We start from the raw sequence: 20,650 nt of genomic DNA on the forward strand, positions 1-20,650 counted from the left end.
GCATACACTGAAAATTAAAATCTTATTCCTTCTCCTATTTTCAGGCTGAGGGCAGCACTACACCTGGGACCTCTTAACATTAAAAATACCAATAAAACCCACACATACACAAATTAGTTACATAGCTTGTTTTGTATAACAGTAAATCACAGGGCTAATGTTAGCTGATATATTAAAGACACTGAGAGATGCTGTTTTAAGCCAAAACAGGTGCTAGTTAATGACAATACATCCAGCATTTATACAAGTTTATTTTTTAAAATGTGCTTCATATTAACCTTTATTAATAAATTATAAAGTTGTAACACAGAGCAATTTGCTCAGCATGATTGATGAGACCAGTGGTTGACTTGGATACTGAATTTCCTCTGTGCATCCCAGTTCAACCCTCATATCCACTATTATAACAAATATGTCAAACCGGGTGAGTTTGCCTTTGATTCTTTTGGTTCACCAAAAGGCTAGTGAAGGAGGTCTCAAGCCTTCTGCTCATAAGCATGGGATTGTCAAGATCCTGGGATAAACAATTTATTAAACTTTCAATAGATGCACAAGGTGAAGTCTGCATCTTCAGGATTTCCAACCAGCCACATGGAAAAGAGAGAAGTGTCTGCACTCAGCTGTACCATATTTTTATGCTGTGTAGTTTTCAGTAATTACAGTTAAGAGTTAAATAAACTTGAAAGACTTCAAAATTTAAAAGAACTATCAAAGACTAAATTAAAGTTTATGGTTGAATAAGAACTTTCTCTAAACATGTTTTTTACTTTTTCCTGTGCACCTAAACAAATGCAAGTCATAATAAAAAAGTTTTGTTTTTAAACTAACTTACCCAAAAGCAATATTGACAATCTATGAGTTACGTTAACGAACGCACGGCGAAAACGACACCTGAAAGACATCTTTGGGCTAGTGGATTCCAGATACTTCACATCTGTGACATTAGTGACATCCATCTCATTAGGGTCATTGCTGAGACACCTATTGAAAATATACAGCATTTATTAAAAAGGATAACTTCATTTCTTTTAACAGAATGTAAGAAATCCAAGACTACTTACTTTATACCAACATCTTCCCCACTATTCAAGATCCACTGTAATGCTTTGTTAAGTACACTTTCATATTCTGGATCTAAATTCTGTCAAAAGGCAAATATTAGTGATTAATTTCATCAATAGCCAGAAAGTTATCATGCCACAATAAAATTCAGATACTACACATATTAGTAGCCAAAACTTTTGTTCTCGACTCTTCAGATTTGCCTTGAGTGTTCACTACACAAAGTCAATCTATGCATACTATATTAGCAGCTAGCAGACTTACTAGCATTCCTCAAATTAAGGACTGTTTGAAAAGTGAAGCTACATTCACTGTTTCATTAACAATTCCAACCTACAGCAAGAAGAATTCAGCCACTAGGCGGTGCTCACTGAAAATATTTTTAAGACTAAAACTCAGATTCTATAAACCCAGCTGGAAATGGGTCCTATAAAAAGCAACTTAGGTCTTTTTTTGGTGTATTGTTTGTTCAGTGTTTTATTTGTACTGTTGTTTTTTTTTAAAGTAGCTTAAGGAAAATCAATCTTAACTGATATTTTGCAAACAATCCAGTCTTTGTAGCTCAAGAACGGATATTACTATATAGAAATTTACTTCTTTTTAAAAAAAATCAGCTGGTACCAACTATCATAGAAAAACATCCACTGATAGCTAAGCTAAGGCCATCTCCATAGTTCACCTTGCATGGTCTTTTGCAGAAAAAGAAATGCAAAAACTGAAGTTATTGTATTTGAAATTATACTCTCCAAAAAGATTTATATCAATCTTTCCTTTGAACCTCACATAATGTAACTGGCCTACAATGAAAGGATAAGCACTTCAGAAAAATTAATAACTATTTTATTTTCACTTTGAGAGTAAAATTCTTCAAATGAGTTACATTTATCCTCCCAAAGTGAGAAACTGCAGGGTTAAATGAGACTTTGTACAAAGTGACACATTTTCATATGAAAATTGAGCTTATTATCAGAACTAAAACAGTTATGATATCAACTGTCATTCCTTCAGCACAATGGATAGGTAAGACCAACAATTATCTGGCATCAACCTAACTTTTTTCAATGTACTCCCACAATGCATTGGTTTTAAAAAATACAGAGTATCATTTCCAAACCCTAAACCAGTGTTAGCAGCTTCTTCAGGATGCTCTTGACATCGACCCTTTGTCTACTATGCAAACATTTGCCAAAATGTAAAATTTCTATACATTTGTATACTGAAAGTCACACCAGCGTAACTCCCCCTCATTCAGTCAAAGAAATCTTACACTCTCAGCCTTTTAAAAGCTTCAAGTAGTTTTCCACTGAAGAGCACACCAATGTAGCTAAAATAAACCCTACAGCTGCCAACACAAGGCAAGAGTCATCTTTTATTTGGGGAGTGAGGCAGGGGAATGACAGCAGCGAGTGCAATGTCGTAGTACTGCACATCTATCAAATTAGCAAAAAAGTCTTTTTTGACCATTTCTATTTAAAGCATCAATGAAGAGTGTCTCCATATGGTTGCAGCCTGTTAGGCCTGCTGCACAGATCCACACATAGACCTCTCCTCCCAAAAGAAAGAAGACATTATCCTTTTCTACTAAGTCTCAAAACACAATATACTGATTTCTGGAAAAGCTTCTAGAATTTCAATTTCATAAATATATGGTTTTCATGTTGGTCAGCTACCTCCATCAACTGAAATTATGCCCTGGTGTTTCAACTAAAGGGAAAAAACCTGCATGCCATTGAAGCACTACTATCCACACTTTTGTTGCAATTAAGGAAGTTTTTTTTCACATTCCACTCCCTCAAAACCTTGCTACACCCCCATATAATAATTGTAAGTAGCATGTGTTAAAGACTTTAATGCCAAACAATTCCAAATAATATTCGACACTACCTCAAATTTTACATTAGATATGAAACCAGGCCTTAGAAATCAGAAATTATACAAGTCTAATACACAACCAATGAAAAATATCTCGTTTGCTTACTTTTAAATATGCAGCTGCCTCCTGGACGGTAAGATTTCTTTGAATAGAGCTGCCACATTCATGCTCCCCTGGTAAAATAAAATGTTTGCTTATTTTGATTTACTTATTACTGTATGATATAAAACAAAATCACTTAAACTCAAGCTTAGAGTTAACACAATCTACACAAGCAACAGTAAATCACTAGTTCTCACAAGTTCCAGAAAAACATACAGAAAAATCTCTGGACAAATTTATCCTTCAGAAAAAGTTAAAAAGCCCTGAAGATTGTCACAGCTAATAATACATACATGTCACATCAATACGACTTCATGTACTGCTCAGAAAGTGTATTTCCATACTTAAAATAGAACAAAAGATAGTATGAAGAACTATCAAAAGGACAGTACCATAAAACAGCTGCTGTAGCCTGACTAAACTTTGTCCAAATAATTTCCATTTACTCTGAAACATTAATTATCTTTTCTCCAGACCAAGTTAGTTCCAATTGCAACATATCCATAATAGTATTTCAGGCACTACAAAGTTACTACTTTGGATTGGTTCAAGTTATCACAATAGCTCATCATCTTCCCGAGCATGCTAAAAAAAACCCAAAACAACAGTATGGCCTGAAACCAGTGGTTTTACCATCCTCTTAATTCTTTTGAAAAGTACACAGAACTAGTCAGTAAATAAGGTATTAAACGCAGTCAGTCCATACAGCTGTGTGGCACCATCTACCTGATTTTCTTTGCTAAACTTGAAGTACCTGATTCATGCAAAAAGTATGTAGTGACAGTCATACCAACAAAAAGTAAAACTTAGTAAAAGAAAAAAATCTAACACCAGTTTTGACTATCCTTAGGCCATCATTTGTAGAGATCTGCCAGGGAGTAGCAAATCACTTTATCCCCAATCCTTCAAAAAAAAAAAAAAAAATTACATCTTAGCATCTAACACTATGGTTTTACTGTGTCAACACACTAAAACAGAAAACAACAGATCCAGTCTTTCACTGGCTCAGGGTTACACCTCCCTTACCTTCCCGAATCTATTCCAAGCCATAGTATTCCCAAAGCCATAGCAAGGCTAGGAAAGTTTAACATACTCCTGCAAATGCGAAATATAAAGCTTTGCTTATACTCTTGCAAAGTATTCAAAGTTGGAATCACTCCACATTGGAATACGCTTTAAATGGAGCAACTTCAAGTATTAATTCCCTACACAAATAAGAACATTCAAGGCAATCTGAGCAAAAATTAGGAAACAATAGCAAGTTATGGAGAAGTGTCTTCATGTCTCATTCACAATAGGGAGTTTCAACGAAATAAGTGTTTTTAAGAAGCAAAAGTCCCTCTCGAACAGCTAAAGCAAGGTTTTGTTCAGTACACTTTAACAGATATAAGAGAATTTGGCCTATGCAAGAATCAGCAGAAAAGGAATGCTCTTCTCTTACTGTTGGGTTATAGAGAATTAGGAACACTGTTTTTAAGAGTGCTCATATGCTATCTGGCCAAGAAGTGCTGCTGGAACAGAGCCTGTGTGCATGCGTGTATTTTCAATCAAGCACTGAGCAGAAAATGCACTACTTTAAAAGTTGTTTCACTTGATAATTACCATGCAATGTCTTAAGTCTTCCACAGTGCCTAAGCCTACCATAATAGTAAAACTACAGAGATTGCTCAGGCAAACCAAGACCACCTTGGCCAAAAAACACTCTCAATGTAGAAGTTAGCAGCAGAATTGTAGTTAAAGACTATTTTTGTGTGTAATTTAGGAAGACAGGTTTTTTTGCAGCACAAGCTCTACAACCTGTAAATTTACACATGTGATCATCAGTGATTCAATGTTTCAAGATTAGCAGACTTGGGATAACTGTATCATGCTCATAGGGTCTCTAGTGTAAACATTGTTTTAAGTCTATAACTGATTGAATAACTACAACAAAACCAAAATGTATCTCTGTAGAAGCCATATGTACAATCTCAATCAGAGATTGTATTAAGTTGTATGACATGAGCAAGTCTGATAGGTATTAACCCATTATAAGCTTTTTATGTTGTTCGCTAAGACCTGAAGTCTTCCTGGGGTCTTTCCTTTACAAAAAAAAGCATGTCAATCATAATCTGACTGAACAAAACAGCTTGTGAGAGCAGGGCGGATGAGACAGTTCTGCTTAGGAGCTTTTGTTTGGCTTTGTTGGTTTGTTTTGTTTTTAATTATCTAGATAAGCAGGATAGTCCATTTATTAAATAAATGAGAAAGAATAGAAAGGGTGAGGTTAATACACAGAAAAGAAAAACAACACAGACAAGCAGGAGACCAGAATATGAAAAATTAATTCTTAAAAACAAGTTTCAGGATTGCTTTTGGATCTTCAATCTTACAAGAACACAGTATTACCTCTTACAGAAGGACAAAAGCTCCCTTAGATGGGCAACTACTGGATTACTTTAGTAGTTTTACATTCTAATCTTATTTGCCTTCTTCCAGGAATTACATTTATGCAGTATGCAGCCAATACACTGATCTCACAGCTTCTTTCCCTGCAGTCCTGCTTCTGAATTTTTTTTTTTTTCAGACTATACTCCCTCTGAACAAGTTAAACAGTTAAAAAAACTTTTGTTACCTAGTCTCTGACAATGTCTAAGGCCCTTCAGTTTCAAATCACCCTCATGCAATGCTGGGACTAGGGAAAATAAAAATCACTTTCATCTTGCCTCCCACTCTTCAAGTAAGCAAGCTACTCAGACTTACAGAGTTTCAGTCCTGTACAAAAAGCTGTTGGAGATGCAGTTTCTCATTCCAAACCATCTATTGCTGAGAACCATTTAACAGCTTTCTTCTGAGAAACTCATGAATTTGAAAGTCTGCAGAAAGTTAGGCAATTCACAAGTCAGACAACCTTCTGTTTTACTGCAAACAGCAGGATATTCCTATATGCCATTTCAGTCACCGCTTTAGCTAATAGTTCTGCAAATGAAGGCTTACTTTGAATAACTTTGGTGCAATCATTAACCACTTGGCTTGGAAACCCACTTTCCATAGTCTGAGCCAAAAATGTTTCCCAACTGTTCCATTTGAGGCCCTATATCCAGCAATAAAATAGAAGCAGAGGCAAAAAAAAAAAAAAAAAAAAGTGTCTTTACACAGGTCTGCTGCAAGATAGATCTGAGCTCTTCATAAAAACTGCCCCTCTGTTCAAATGTTTATTGAGAGCTGAGAGAAAGCATGGGTCTTTATGTTTAAACTTCTTCGGCACAGATCACCTTAATTTCAAGTACAATCAGAGTAACAAACATTCTACTTGCCTCCACAGGAAGGCAAGAAGTAACACACCCCAGCAAGGATCACAAAATTACCTTTTTACATCAGTGTACTTGGGCAAGCCACACAAGAATCTGAGTTCTTCTAGAAATACTAACAAAAAGCAATTAAAGTCTCAGTACTAAAGAAACATTAAAGTCTGTTCTCACAATTGCTTTCAATACAGAAAATAAGTTATCTGTTTTTCTGTGCAGCCTAGAAAATTTGAAACTGACTTTCATTTGGGCATTTAGCTTAATTTATGAGCTGCAGCATATACAGTTAATAGAAATACTCTGAATTTTTAAATACTTGCTTTACAATGTAAATAATTCACTTAAAATATCAGAACCAAAAACCCAGTGGAAATCTAATACTTTAAGGAACATGTGGATTTAGCACAGATCTCCAGCTTAAAGCTTTATGTGACTCAGGCAAGCAATACAAAAAACGAATAAAGTATAAAACGTTCTTTTAGCAGGTCTCATGCTTAGAGGTTACACGAGGCAGGACACTTAAGTGGGAAAAGCAGGAGCAGAACAAGTGTTGTGAGAGCAAGTAAGAATGCATTATTTCCCAATGACAAATTCAACAGTTCAGTAACACTGTGGAAAACCAAAACTTGGTAAATAGTCTTTAAATCACTGGCAGGAAACAGCACAGTAGCAATTACCTGGAAAACTAAAGATTAAGGAGAGCGACAGAAGAGAGAGCCTGTGGAGGCAATCAGATACAGTAGCTGACACTTTAAAATATTAAGTATTACCTACTGGTTTGCCAGTATTTTCTTCCAGCCCTGAATTTATCAGTAAGCCTTATTACATATGGAAGTCTAATTCACCCCTGCATCTCGAGCACCTGTGCTGTCCATTAGCACAGAAGGAAATTGTCTAAATCTGATAGATCATAACACTGTGGAGAACACCAAGAGAAAGAAACTTCAAACAACAAAAACAAATACTTATACACAAGAAGTAGGGCCATAGCCATGGATAGCTGGCTGCTTCTTGTGGTTATAGTGGTTAGGTTTATTCCTTTTGCAAGCCTCACTGAAAATGGCTTGCAAAAATGGATGTGATCTATTGAAGTCTCTCCAAGGAAGACCAAGACATCCAGTAATTAACATATGCATGAAAGTCTAATTTAAATAAAGTGCATGTTTTATTTTAGGCGAAAGTGTTAGGAACTGAAATATATACTGTCCACAAAAAGACACTGCTTTGAAGAAAAGCTGAACCATTAAACAAGAACACAGGAACACAAACTTCAACTCAGAACTGGATGAGTAGATACTGCTTCTCCCTCTAGCTTCTTGTGAGGAAGGTGCTACCATAGGTTTGGCAGGCTAGCAATTCTGAGAACAGTGATGCATTAAAAGCAATCTATTTTTATATAGAATACTTAACCAATTTTATTTCTTATCAGGGCATCACAGTGCACAATAGGTATCTACAGTTGGAACAGACTATATTCAGTAAAAAAATTAACAGACTATTACCAACTTTTTCTTCTTTCAAACAACTTTGTGTTTTCCCTTCTAAAAAAAAAAAAAGCCCCATTGCTTGCTCTCTAGTTGAAGTTGACAAGGCAAGAAACTCACTCAGTAAAAATGTAAGTCTAATCAAACAAAGAGGGCTAGAAACCAAATTCTGAAGTGACCATTTTCATGGTAGTCCAGAACAGACTACTACAAGTTTCCAGCCTGCCTTTTTAATATTAATAGTTATAACATGAACAAATGATTCATAGCCAAGTATGAAATGAGAGAAGCTTTTCCAAGTATGTGACAGAGAGACCTGAAAAGCACCACTTTTAGTCAAACTATATTCCTTTACTTGCCTCTTTTGAAGTGGTGCACTGTGTGTAAGATAAACACTTTTAAGCCCTGCATCTCTCTAGCAGCTTTCTCAGTGCTATGACTTTTAAACAGCTTCCAAACATTGTGCCAAGTCTACATTAATACGGTATTCAAAAATGGATGGCAAATTTCTTCCTCTCATACCTTAAAAAATTTGGCATTGAGCATAACTTCTGTCTAAGTACAGATGAATTAGGTCATTCTTCAGACTGTATGAAAGCTACTCTGCTGAGCAACCAGGTAATCTTGCAATACAGCTTCAGTCTGGGGGCTCATTTAACCAGAATGTATAGCTGTATTTTTTTAAAGTAAGTACTGAAGATTCTCCTGGCCAGAAATAGACTAATAAAGATTAATGCACATTTGAGACCTGGGGAAGAAAGGAGCATGGAAATTCCTCTCATAAGGCAGGCAGGTTAACATTTTTGTAAGTGTATGTGCATGGAAGTAACCATCATATAATAAGAACTCCCCTTCTCTCACAGATGTAAAAATGAGGTGCCAAACCATCTTATTCAGGCAAGTACATTGTTTGATGTATGACCACCAGAGGGCCAGATGACATACTGAGGGAAGAGCAAGTTATATTTTCTTTTCAGAAGAAGTAGCATCTACTCTGTTCTTGTGAGGCCCCACCTGGAGTACTGCACTCAGCTATGGGTCCCCCAACATAAGGAGGACATGGAGCTGTTGGAGCAAGTCCAAAGGAGGGCCTTTACAACCGTCAGAGGGCTGGAGCACATCTCCTATGGAGACAGGCTGAGAGAGTTGGGGTTGTCCAGCCTGGAGAAGAGAAGGCTCTGGGGAGACTATACAGCAGCCTTCCAGTACCTCAAGGTGCCTACAGGAAAGCTGAGGAGGGCTTTTTACACAGGCACGTAGTGATAGGACAAGGGGTAATGGTTTCAAAGAGAACGGGGAGATTTAGAATAGAAATTAGGAGGAAATTTACTGTGAGAGTGGTGAGACACCAGATCAGGTTGCTCAGAGAAGCTGTGGCTGCCCTCTCTTTGGAAGTGCTCAAGGCCAGGTTGGATAGGGTTTTGAGCAACCTGGTCTAGTGGGAGGTGTCAATAACCATGGCAGGGGGCTGGAACTAGGTGACCTTTAAGGTCCCTTCCAACCCAAACCATTCTGTGATATGCATCCTCCCACTTCACACAAGTCAGTGCTGTAACTGGACAAAGTGTTGGGTCTCATAAGACATTCCAACACATCACAGGTTGGTTACTCTGCATGGAAAAAGAAAATTTTTAGGCCCCTTTGATTTATAGCACAGAATTATCTATTACCATCTATTATGTCTATCTATCTAGTACATCTATCTAGTATGAAAGTTTTCAACAGATAAAACTGTATCAGGATGTAATAGACCTGTGAAAGATCAACACTGCATTCACTGCCAGAAAGCAAAAAAACGAAGACTACAGTAACTATTACTGTGCATGCATTCAGGTCAAACCTGATTTTTTCACTATTTTGGTTTAAAGACTAATGTAAACAAGAAGAAATTTGTGAGTTTTGTCCAACCATCTCTTTTATTCATTGCAAATATTATGTTAAGTGAACAAAGAGCTTCTACAGAAAGATTACTCTCTTGCAATTTAAAGGTATTACAGATTTCCTATACAGCCCGTACATTAAATTGTCAGCCTCGTATCTGACAAGAGTTGTTTCCACATTTTTTCCATGTTTGAGAAATGTCTGTAGCACCTGATAAGGTGAAATTTGCTGTTGCAAAACAAATAGTTGGCACGAAGAACACTTAGGCTTAAAAAAAGAAAAAACCCAAACCAGTACCTCCCAACCACCTTATGGATTAAATAAGCAAGGATGATAAATAAATAGCTCAAAAGTCACTAAATAGATTTTGCTGTAACTCACACTCACCAGATGCCAAAGTTATAAACACAGTCTTTATAATTTCCTGATTGTGATGTTTAAGTATCTATGCAGTTTGAACCTGTGTTACTTATGAGTCCAGGCAAAAGCACGTTATTTTTTTACTATGAATATTAAATAATTAATACTAATCCTAAGTACCATCTACCATTACTATATATAGCACTTTTCATTACTATATAATCAGTATGGTTAAATTGGACTATTTTTTTGCAACAAGGCAATCTTGCTCAACCACTACTGTTCATTATATTAGTAACTATTTTCTGATTGTCATGAAATATTTTGTTTTTCAGACATTTTTCCACCATAGTGAAACAACTACATTTAAAAGAAATGTGTATTCTTCTCCACTTATAGCATATTTAAAACTTTTAATTAAAATAGATTAATAACACTTTAAGACATTGGATCAAAAAACACAGGATCACAATATTCAAAAGCCTAACCCATTAAGTAAAATAAGGTTTTAACAGAAGGCACTACACAAGTGAAAAATGCAGTGTGTTAACTAGAAATAGGATTTCCAGTTTTCACAAATGGAATTCTCTGGCTATGAGGGCCCCAGCATATACCAGTTGTTGCAAATCACCATCTGAGCATAGACTTCTTTGTAGCTGTTGCCATAACACTCTTAGTCATAATATTTTTAATGTTACCTGCTACTTGTGCCAATTTATCATGAAGGGCGTATAAGCTGTTCATCATGAGACTTAATTCATCTTCCTAGAATAGAAAAATGCATTAATGTTAAAACAAACATTAGTAGAGCTGTATTTTCTTTCATTTACCCCAAAAGTCTTTATATACCATGAGGAAAAAAATGGTTTTACATACATAGGTAAGAAGCTGTAGTGTTTCACACATCAACAATGATGCAAGCAATAGGTTTTGAATCAAAGTAATCACAATATTGATTTTTTCAGATTTTCACTGAAACTAAACTAGGTTGCAGCCTGGAGTCTGAGGAATCTGCCAGTTAAAACTGAGAGCTCAAGAAGTTATTTTATTAATATTGAGAGAGCACTGCAATAACCAAAAGAAGTCTGGCCTTTTTTTTTATTTTTATAGCTACTATGTAAAAATAAAAGTTTTATTCTTAATAAATGTGCAGTGACACTTCATACAAACTCCACTAAAGTACCATCTGGTAGTATTCCTGCAAAAAATTCCTAGGCAAAGTAAAATTTTTGCTCCACACCTGAAGCTAAAGGAGAATTTGACTGAAGCTGAGTGGAATGAAAAAGACTTCTCTCTCATGTGTTTCCTGGGGATTTTTAATCCATATAGTTGGAAATCTTTGTACTCTTCCCCTACGGAGGGCTCATGACTAAATTTCTTGAACTCAAAAGTTACTATTTGGAGAAACAAAGGTTTTCTTCTTTTAAACTGAAAGATAATTTCATTACATCTTCTCTCGAGTTCTATAAAAGGTTACACTCAAATATAGTTGAACCGTGACAGGAAAATTGTTCAGTCAATGTTAAATATGCTTTGTTTATAGATTTTTGTAATGAATGCTTTGTAGCTGCAGAATTACAACTTAGGTATAAAGAGGTTCCAACTCTAATAGAATGAGACACACATCTTCAGTTCAGTGTCTAGTCAGTTCTTTTCTTCCTCTCCTAAATCAAACATCATCTGCTGAGTATCTCTGACTTGTTTATTCCTTAAAGAAAAACAAAACAACACCAATACCATAAAAAACCCACCGACAACAAAAAACACACAGAAATATGTGAACTCTACAATCTTCTTGATACTTCCTAAATGTGCCACTAGTATAAAAAGGCCTAATTCCCAAAACAAGCATGAATATGCGATGTCATAATTGTTACTTACAGGGAAGTTAAAGATATTGAGCAATTTCATTGAAATATATCTGGAAACATTTTATATTAGAAGGAATCATTCAAAACATGAAGATGAGGAGCATGCAATCACATACACTGAGTACTAAAGGCCATTCTGAAACACTGGGTTTTTTTTTCAAAGTTGGTTTCAGAAGAGTCTACCAGCTAACAAGACAAGAGCCTTGATTCAGAAAACATGCAAGGAAAGCAATTTCCCAGTTTGTGCATTTGCTGATTGCACTCACATTGAAAAAACCTAAACATACTAATTCCCTGATGCACAAGCACTGTCTGACGTGATTTTAAAATCTGAATGCTCCAATTCTTTTTCCATAAGAAAACTGCAACTAAAAAAGCAGAATACTTCTTTCATTGATCAAACAACTGATAACAAGATCAACAATTATCATCATCACCACTCCTGATTGTGGTCCTACAAAACCATTCTTGAAACTAAATGGATATAGCTGATACTCCCTGGGAAACTAATCAACCTTATTAACTCATTTCCCAGCAGGAAAATACTGGGCATGGCAGAAGAGGAAAATCAGTCCTCTGCCACACACACACACACCACCACCAGTACTCCAAGTTCTATTTTTTTGCCAGAAGCTACATCCATGATTCACTAATAGCTACACTGAGACAGACACGTCAAACATTTTTGTGACCAAATTCTTTGTAAATTAGTGGTTGGACCACATAAAGGAAAGAACTGAACAGTATAATCTTCATAGCTAATGAACAATCAAGCACAGATTAGGATTACTATGGAACAGTACACAAGAAAGGAAAAGTAACATACAAAACAGGTTCTCAGGCTTTCAAGTCTAGCACATAAGATACATTCCCTCTGCACTACTAAAATAATTCCGAAATAATCCTCAAAATTTACCCCGCAAAATTACATTTGTTCAAAAGATTCAGAAATATTTTCTAAACAAGAAACTAGCCAAGGCTACATACTTAAAACATGCTATTATTCACTTTTGGAGAGTTCAACCCTAGACAATAAAAAAAAAACCAAACAAACAACCCAAGAAACTCCCTCCGCCCCCCAAAAAAAACCAAACCAACAAAACACAAACACCAACAAACCAAAAAATCCATCCAATTATCTTGCAATACTTGCTTATATATGACTAGCAAAAGCAGGTCAATATGTTTGCAGTCCAGGCAGAAAGACTGAAGGCTAGAAGAGAGAACCACCAAAACACATGCTGCAGAACTAAGAATAACACAGATACCTTTAATTGTGACATCTCAAAAATGGTTATCCCGATATTCCCATTGAAAGGGTGAATATAGAAACAAGTAACAGTATAGAAGTTAAAAAGACAATCTTTTTAATCCATTTTCTGAAAGAGGCTAATCCTTGCTCTTCTATGGCACTAAGTAAGATCCTGGAGTCTCAAGTCTATCATTTCTTACCAGCTGTCCTTTCAAGGTTGAGAAGCCAAATGGTAACATTAAGAGACAAACTGATAAACTTAATCTCAAAACTTACAACACAATTTTCCCTCATAGCTCTACAACAAAAATTATGTAATTTTTTTTAGCATTTATAGCAACCAGCATACCACAACCAAATCTTGTAATCCTAGTTATATTGCCTGAGATGAAAAAAAACCCTAAAATAGTTGTGAAAAGGGCATTCGTCTCATGCAAAATATCCTGAAGCTGCATCCTTCTCAACAGATCTGTATTGTCTTTATACAATCATTTGATAAGACTGAAATGGTTTTACTTACTTTTATTTTCAGTTCTTCACTGAAGGGATTCTTCACTGTCAAGAAAAAAGAAAAAATTCATTGTAAGAGTCCGAAAAATCTTAAAAGGTATACAAACTTTATGGCTTTATGACAACACTGTAATATTTAAATTAAAAAAAAACCAAACACCAGCCCATAATGAGACAAACAACAATTAGACAGCTATTAACCTCTGATTTAACTCTGCATTTGGTAATGCACTATACCAGGATTTATGTTAAAACAGAATGTTATATATCTGCACATTTTACAGGTATTTCAGTGTTACCAAACCATGCTTTCCACTTGGCAAACTCTTGCTTTAATGGCTCAATTGCACTGAAATAGCAATTTGAAGGTTTTACGTTTTTAGCATCTGGTTTAAAAAAGCAAAACTACTTTTTTTTTTTTTAATTTTACTAAGCAATAATCCATACAACAAAACTGTAAAACTCATGAGCATTTTCTGTTTTGACAAAAGTAAGAAATGACACACTTAGAGTTCAGGTGAAAAGCACAGTGTGACTAAATGACTATTGCTTCCTTTCTAAATAAAACAGTTTACACAGCTCCTGTAAGTATGAGTTTATCTATTATATTCCTCTCAGTTACAAAAACACATTATTCAAGGAAAAGAAGTTGAAATTAGACAAGACATTTATGCTATGCTTCCACTTAAGACTTTAAGGTAAGTAAAAAGTTACCAAGGCAGGAAGCAATCACCATGCAAGCATATTATCTTGCTTTTCTAAGCCACAAACTCATTTCACCCACAGTTTGAATTTATACAAAAATTAGCAGTTCTACATGCTGTTCAAATACAAGATGAAGCTTCCATAGACCATAGTTCACAAAGCACAAAAACAAAAGGGAAAAAAAAGTTTCCTGGGAAACCTGACACAAAATTAAAGGTCTACGTTGTAAACGTCAACATACTGAAGTTGAACATACACCAAGAACAACGGGCACACTGCTTCATATACAGCTGTAAAAAAGGTAGAGAACTTCCAAAAGAAGAAGGGTACTTTCCACTACTTCTAGGTCTGACACATTTGCATAGAGAACGTGAAGGAGATCTCAGTCCGGGAAGACTTATGTGCATTCTGAAATTCTGCAGTTCAACTTTCTATACCAAGACACAGTAAAAGGTAAGTGAGCTCTTAAATAGCATCCAAAATATGTAATTCCATTTACATGGTGTAATTACACCCACCCCAGATATTGCAGCTGTTTACACAGCATTCCTGCTTGCATCTGAACATAACTCTGCAAGAGCTTCTGATAGCACCAACCAATTGGACTTCCTGCAAGACACTCCCCTGCATTAAGACGTTCAGAAAACATCAGGAGTCGCCTCCCCAACAGTCAGCTGATTGACAAACCCCTTGACTCCCGAACCATAACCATGATTATTAAGGTGATCAGTTAATTTAGTTAAAAGTGAGAAAAGAAGAGAAACAAGGTGGACACACTAGATCAAATTCATGGCAAGATTTCTCATTTAGGAGAAATGGAGGATACAAAATAAACTAAGGACCAACTTATAAACCAGGGGTCCCCTAACCTTTGCCAAGTGTAATTGCACCTGGATAAGTAATCACATGAGATTTTTTTTAACATAAAATGAATTTTTTGTAAAAGAATGTAATTTTTATTACTGGCACAAACTCCTATAGCACTGTTGGCAACAGTCAGATGCTGACCCACTTCACCTTATTTTTGAAAGGCAAGTTTGAATTGGGAACAATTTAACATCTTATTGCTCCTACATGTAGAAACGGTAAGGAACATGTTTCTACAATTACAACCAACAAATGCTGTATGAAACAGCAGGGCAATTAAAATGCTTTGAGTGAAGAAGAAAGTTTGACTCTGAAATTCTGCAAACAACAGTTTGTCCATGTGGCTGCGCTCAGAAAAAAACTGTGTGCTACCTACCCAAAAGCAATGAAGGCTTTGGCTTCAAATGGGAAAAAAAAACAACCAAAAAAAAAACAACAAAAAACCAAACCCATTCAAACATAGAGACTGGTTTTCACAGACATCTGAATATTTGATTCAGATACCAGATTAACTAAAACTTGTAGAAGCAGAAGATGTTCAAGCATTCTGTAAACCAAGCCCTATACCACTTCATTATTTCATTCTACAGATGCAAAGTCTCAGACACTGCCTACTAGATTATCAAACTACAAACTGTCCCACACTTCCGTGTATTTCATTCATTAACTCAGCTGAATATTTCTAGTACACTAAACTTTTATACTAAATAGCCTAAAATAAGATTAGAGAAACATAGCCAAGGCTCTAGATGACTGCCAATCTCCCAGTTTGATCACTAGTTATCCAGACAGGATAATTATGTAATTATGGTCTCTTCCCAAGGTCAGTCATATTGAGCATACATGAAATCTTGATTACCAGGTTTTAGATTGGAGGGGGCAGGGAAGGGGCGGGGCCATGAGACACAGCAGTGTGTAAATTTCAGTATACCTAACAAACATACAATTTAGCACTGATGACAACCATGAAACAAACACAAATGAATAGTTCATAGTCCTTGCAAGGATACAAACTGAGAACTGTCAGCTACAATTCTACACACACTAGGACAGTGTGAGTAATTAAGTGAAGGTAATGGTGGTGTTGAGTTGTATCCATTTTTCCAGCATCACAGTCCCAGTGTAAAGTCAGTCTCACATGTGAGCAATTTCATATTTGGATAAATTAAAACATGGAGTTTATCACAGAATGTCCCTGGCTGGAAGAGACCTCCAAGATCATCCAGTCCAGCCCTAGACTTAACACTGCAAGCTCACCACTAGACCATGTCCCTAAGCACCAGGTCCACATGCTGTTTAAATGCATCCAGAGATGGTGACTCCACCACTTCCCTGGGCAATCTATTCCAGTGCCTGACAACCCTTTCAGTGAAGAAAGGCTTCCTAATTATCTAACCTAAACCTTCCCTAGTGCAGCTTGCATCCACTCCCTCTGGTTCTATCACAGCTCACCAGGGAGAAGAGGCTGTCCCCCTCATCCTTCCAGCCTCCTTTCAGGTAGTTGTAAAGAGCAATGAGGTCTCCCCTCAGCCTCCTCTTCTCCAGACTAAACAACCCCAGCTCCCTCAGCTGCTTCTCAGAGGCCTTCCACTCCAGGCCCTTCACAAGCCTCGTTGCCCTTTTCTGGACACACTCCAGCACTTCTATGACTTTCTTATAGTGAGGAGCCCAGAAATGAACACAATATTCAAGGTGTGGCCTCACCAGCACTGAATACAGGGGGATGATCACCTCCCTATTCCTGCTGGCCACAGTGTTCCTAATACAAGCCGGGTGGCATTGGCCTTCTTAGCCACCTGCACACACTGCTGGCTCATATCTAGTCGACTTAGGAAGCACTCCAGATGAGATGTCAATATTTGCCTCTCCTTCACAAACACACAGTGGTTAAAGTGACAAAAAAGATTCTTCAGAATAATATATTACAAAAATTTAACAATACTTGTAATTCATTATTTTAACTCACACTTTAGGACCTCCACAAAATCCCTCTGAAGCTACTGATTTTATGGCAAGTTAACCAGTAAGTGAGATACATTTTACATATGATGTTAATATAGTTTAGGATGCCTGATACCTTAAGAGGCAAGAATGCTAAATGCAACTACAGCAATTTATCAACTGCATATGCAATTAACAACTGCTAATCAATCTGCTTCTCTTTACTACATAACCTGGATTAATTTGAGTTAATTAGGCCATTCCTTAACTGTTTCAGAAATTCCTCTGTTGTGAATCCACCCTTCTTTCTTTTGTCCAATATCTAAACTCTTACAAAATCCTCCCACTTGCTCCAGCCACGGATGTCAAGTTTTCATCTACGCCAGCATCTCTAAGGCATTTCAATACATTACACCAACATTACTGCTTCAACAGATTTCTTGACAGTTCTTAAAATGTGCAGGTGTGGTTTTAAGAGCAACAAGTTTTTGTTCTCCCAAACTAAGCACTAATTGAATAACTGATTACTAAGAGTTTCTTATATGAACATATCATACTTGACAGGCTCATCCTCAAAAAGGGTTGAAGACCTCTACCATACAGCAACAATCACCAGCCTTGAACATAGTCTATCAACCTCATAGTTTTGAGATTCAAAAAACAAATTCTCATCTACTTTCATTACAAAGATAAAAACTACCATTTTTGTAAGACAGCAATATCCTGACTGTTGTCCCAAGGGGTCTCCTCTCCAGGTTAGCCAACCAACTGACAACCACATCCACTTACTCTCAAAATAGGAGGGTTGCGACAAACTACCTAGACATGGCAATCTCATAATCCATCAGAACTGCCCAAGACAGTACCAAAACTGGGAGAAGCAGGGCAATTTTACCTGGCCACATGTCAATACCAGCAGCAGGATAAAAACACAAGAGTATTTTCATGGAAGAAAAGCCTCCAAAACTTGACAAAGAGAACCACACCAACTCCCCAGAAAACACTGCAATAACAAAACATTACTCTTGAAAGTCTGACAAATTGGGAAAAGAGCTTTATTCCTGACAAGGTGTAAAGATAATAGAATTCTTCGGCCAGACATGGAAGGAAGTGAAAGGTAAACACACTAAGGACAACATCTTCATATGAAACTTATCAGAACAGGAAGGGATATGCTATTTAAATTCCATTTTGAAGAACTGATCTTACTTAAATGCTAGTGATTCAATAACAAGACAATAAGATTACAAAAAGCCTGCAAAAGAAATCAAAGCAGCACACAAATATTGTTCTAGTTAACTGAAGAGACTACTAATGACCCTTAGAAGTAACAAATTTACACATATTACTGCTGGAACAAGCTGTAAATCATGACTTACAGATTACTAGAATTCCTCAAAATGACAAAAAGTCACCAATACAAAGCTAAGGGTCACAGCACACCTCCAAAGCATTCCAGCCAAAGCTGTCAACACAAATGTACATACCAAGCCATCTCACAGAGATGCTCAATATTAGGAATACAAGTGGAATCAGTGTCAACATGCAAGGTTAATTTTCTTTAGAATACAGAAGCTTTCATCTTTAAAGTAACAATAAAAGCACTCACCACCATCCATCTTCCTAATGCATTAGTAACAATTGCAGACAAAGACAGTATTTACAAGGGTTTGGTTTTCTTCAGCAGGACAAACAGGGAGCACAAAGTGGGATTTCTTCTCTTTTTCAAAGCATGGTTTAACAGACATGAAGTTGCAGCCCAATTGGCAACATTTACAAACACGAGTTTGATTTTGTAGAGTTTTAATAGTACAAGTTCCAAAGATGAACACAGCGAAACAGGTAGACATACTTTAAAAGAAGACATGCAAAAATGAAAGACATCTTTGCTTAGAACACGTTAGAACCATATAATTAACACGGCACCAAAATAAGGGATTCAGTTACCTTCTGGCCACTAAATTAGGATGCCACAAAGTAGCTATTCCTTCCACTACAGCTATCTCCTAGATGTTGTGGTACCTTGCCCTGAACAGTGTTACCATTCTTGCAGTATCAGTATTCAACACACTTCAACAGGTAACATCTAAACTGAAGTATGAAGTAACAGTCACACTGGGACAAACCTGGATTCAACTAATCCAGAATCCTGCCCACACCAGTAACAAGATGCTTTTCATCTTTTCAGAGACACCTGTCCCTAACTGGATGGGGTAAAATCAACAGAACAGTGGCAAAAATGAGTATCAGAGCAGAAGAATATAAATTATATGCTGATACTTCAACACAGTACTTTCCCAGTCATAAAAAACTTTGCACCATAGAAGCTTCCTAAGACAGAAAGAAGTGGCTGGCTTTTTTTTCTTTTTTTTTTCTTCTAGATTATCAACTCCAGTGGATTTTTCCCTAGTAATATGCCAGTCTTATATTAACCTCAAGCAAGCTTTTAACTTCAGCAACATACGGTTACAGAGTTCCACAGATTAAATGCATATGTGTAAAATACCAGTGTCTCTGCTTACTACCAACTTGCCACTTGCTAACCTGAGAAACTCTTCCTTGCATTACGGTAGACAGAAGAGTAATCAGAACCTATTAATCTTCTCTATAATAATCATGCCTTTACATCATTCCTCAGTCCTCACTCTTTCAGAAGGGAGAGTCCTATTCCTCCTTGCTATGAAAGCCATACTATGCTTTTTGATCATACTACTCCCTGAACCTTTCTGCAGCTCTGCAATGTCCTTTCTGAGGCTGGGGACCGGAGTTGGACACTATTCAAAATAAAGGAGCACCATGGATTATTAGTGCCATACTGGTATTCTCAAATATAATTTGTTCTCAATTCCCTTCCTAAAAAGCAGAAAATCCTACCGTTGTGTTTTCTTCTTCATCACTACTGAATATTACGCTAACACTTAAAAGAATCATTGTAATGCCATAATCTGTTTCTGAAGTAAAGATAATTTCATTTTATATATAAAAAAGTGACTTCCCAATGCAACTTCCAGTAGTTCTAAAGCCATAGCTGCAGAAACAAGAATGATCCCTATTTAACCTGTAAGCACTTAATTTCTCAATGTTATTATACCAAAAGTGCAAAATACCATCTCCACAAGGTCTCAAGAGACTGTAAACTGCAACGCACACTTCCAAGCTAGCAGCTTCTGCAGAAGCAAGAATGTTCCTCCTGGCAAATAGGAAAGCACTCCTCTCCTCCCCACCTACTGTGTCACAAGCAGACTAATCCCAAAACAGAACCGGAATTTTTCCCAAAATTTGTCCTGCAAAGATGTGTTCAGGAAGTGCATAACCTAGTACTTCCAGTAGAATTTTTTCTTCATAAAAAAAAAAATTAACCCCCCCCCAACACATTAGCTGGATAATGTACTGTTAATAGAAGAATCAACAATACTGGAAGCACTGCTATCCAAAATGGGCCTTGAGCCCAGCCT

At 36.6% G+C, this 20,650-nt stretch overlaps 1 protein-coding gene across 2 annotated transcripts in view; it reads right to left on the bottom strand.

Moving 5' to 3' along the window:
• Nucleotides 1–20,650, bottom strand: part of LEMD3 (LEM domain containing 3) — a 52,080-nt gene that overhangs the window by 17,966 nt on the left and 13,464 nt on the right. For both annotated transcript variants that reach the window (XR_007889268.1, XM_051617114.1), the window contains exons 2-6: nt 13,693–13,727; nt 10,748–10,814; nt 3,041–3,108; nt 1,062–1,141; nt 833–981 (exon numbers count right to left, since the gene is read on the bottom strand). Coding sequence is in view for 1 of the 2 variants with exons in the window: in XM_051617114.1 (XP_051473074.1) it covers nt 833–981; nt 1,062–1,141; nt 3,041–3,108; nt 10,748–10,814; nt 13,693–13,727 (399 nt within the window). In the remaining variant the exon portion in view is untranslated. The remainder of the gene's footprint in view (nt 1–832; nt 982–1,061; nt 1,142–3,040; nt 3,109–10,747; nt 10,815–13,692; nt 13,728–20,650) is intronic.

This window comes from Apus apus, chromosome 1, assembly GCF_020740795.1.
Source record: "Apus apus isolate bApuApu2 chromosome 1, bApuApu2.pri.cur, whole genome shotgun sequence".
Classification (NCBI taxonomy): domain Eukaryota; kingdom Metazoa; phylum Chordata; class Aves; order Apodiformes; family Apodidae; genus Apus; species Apus apus.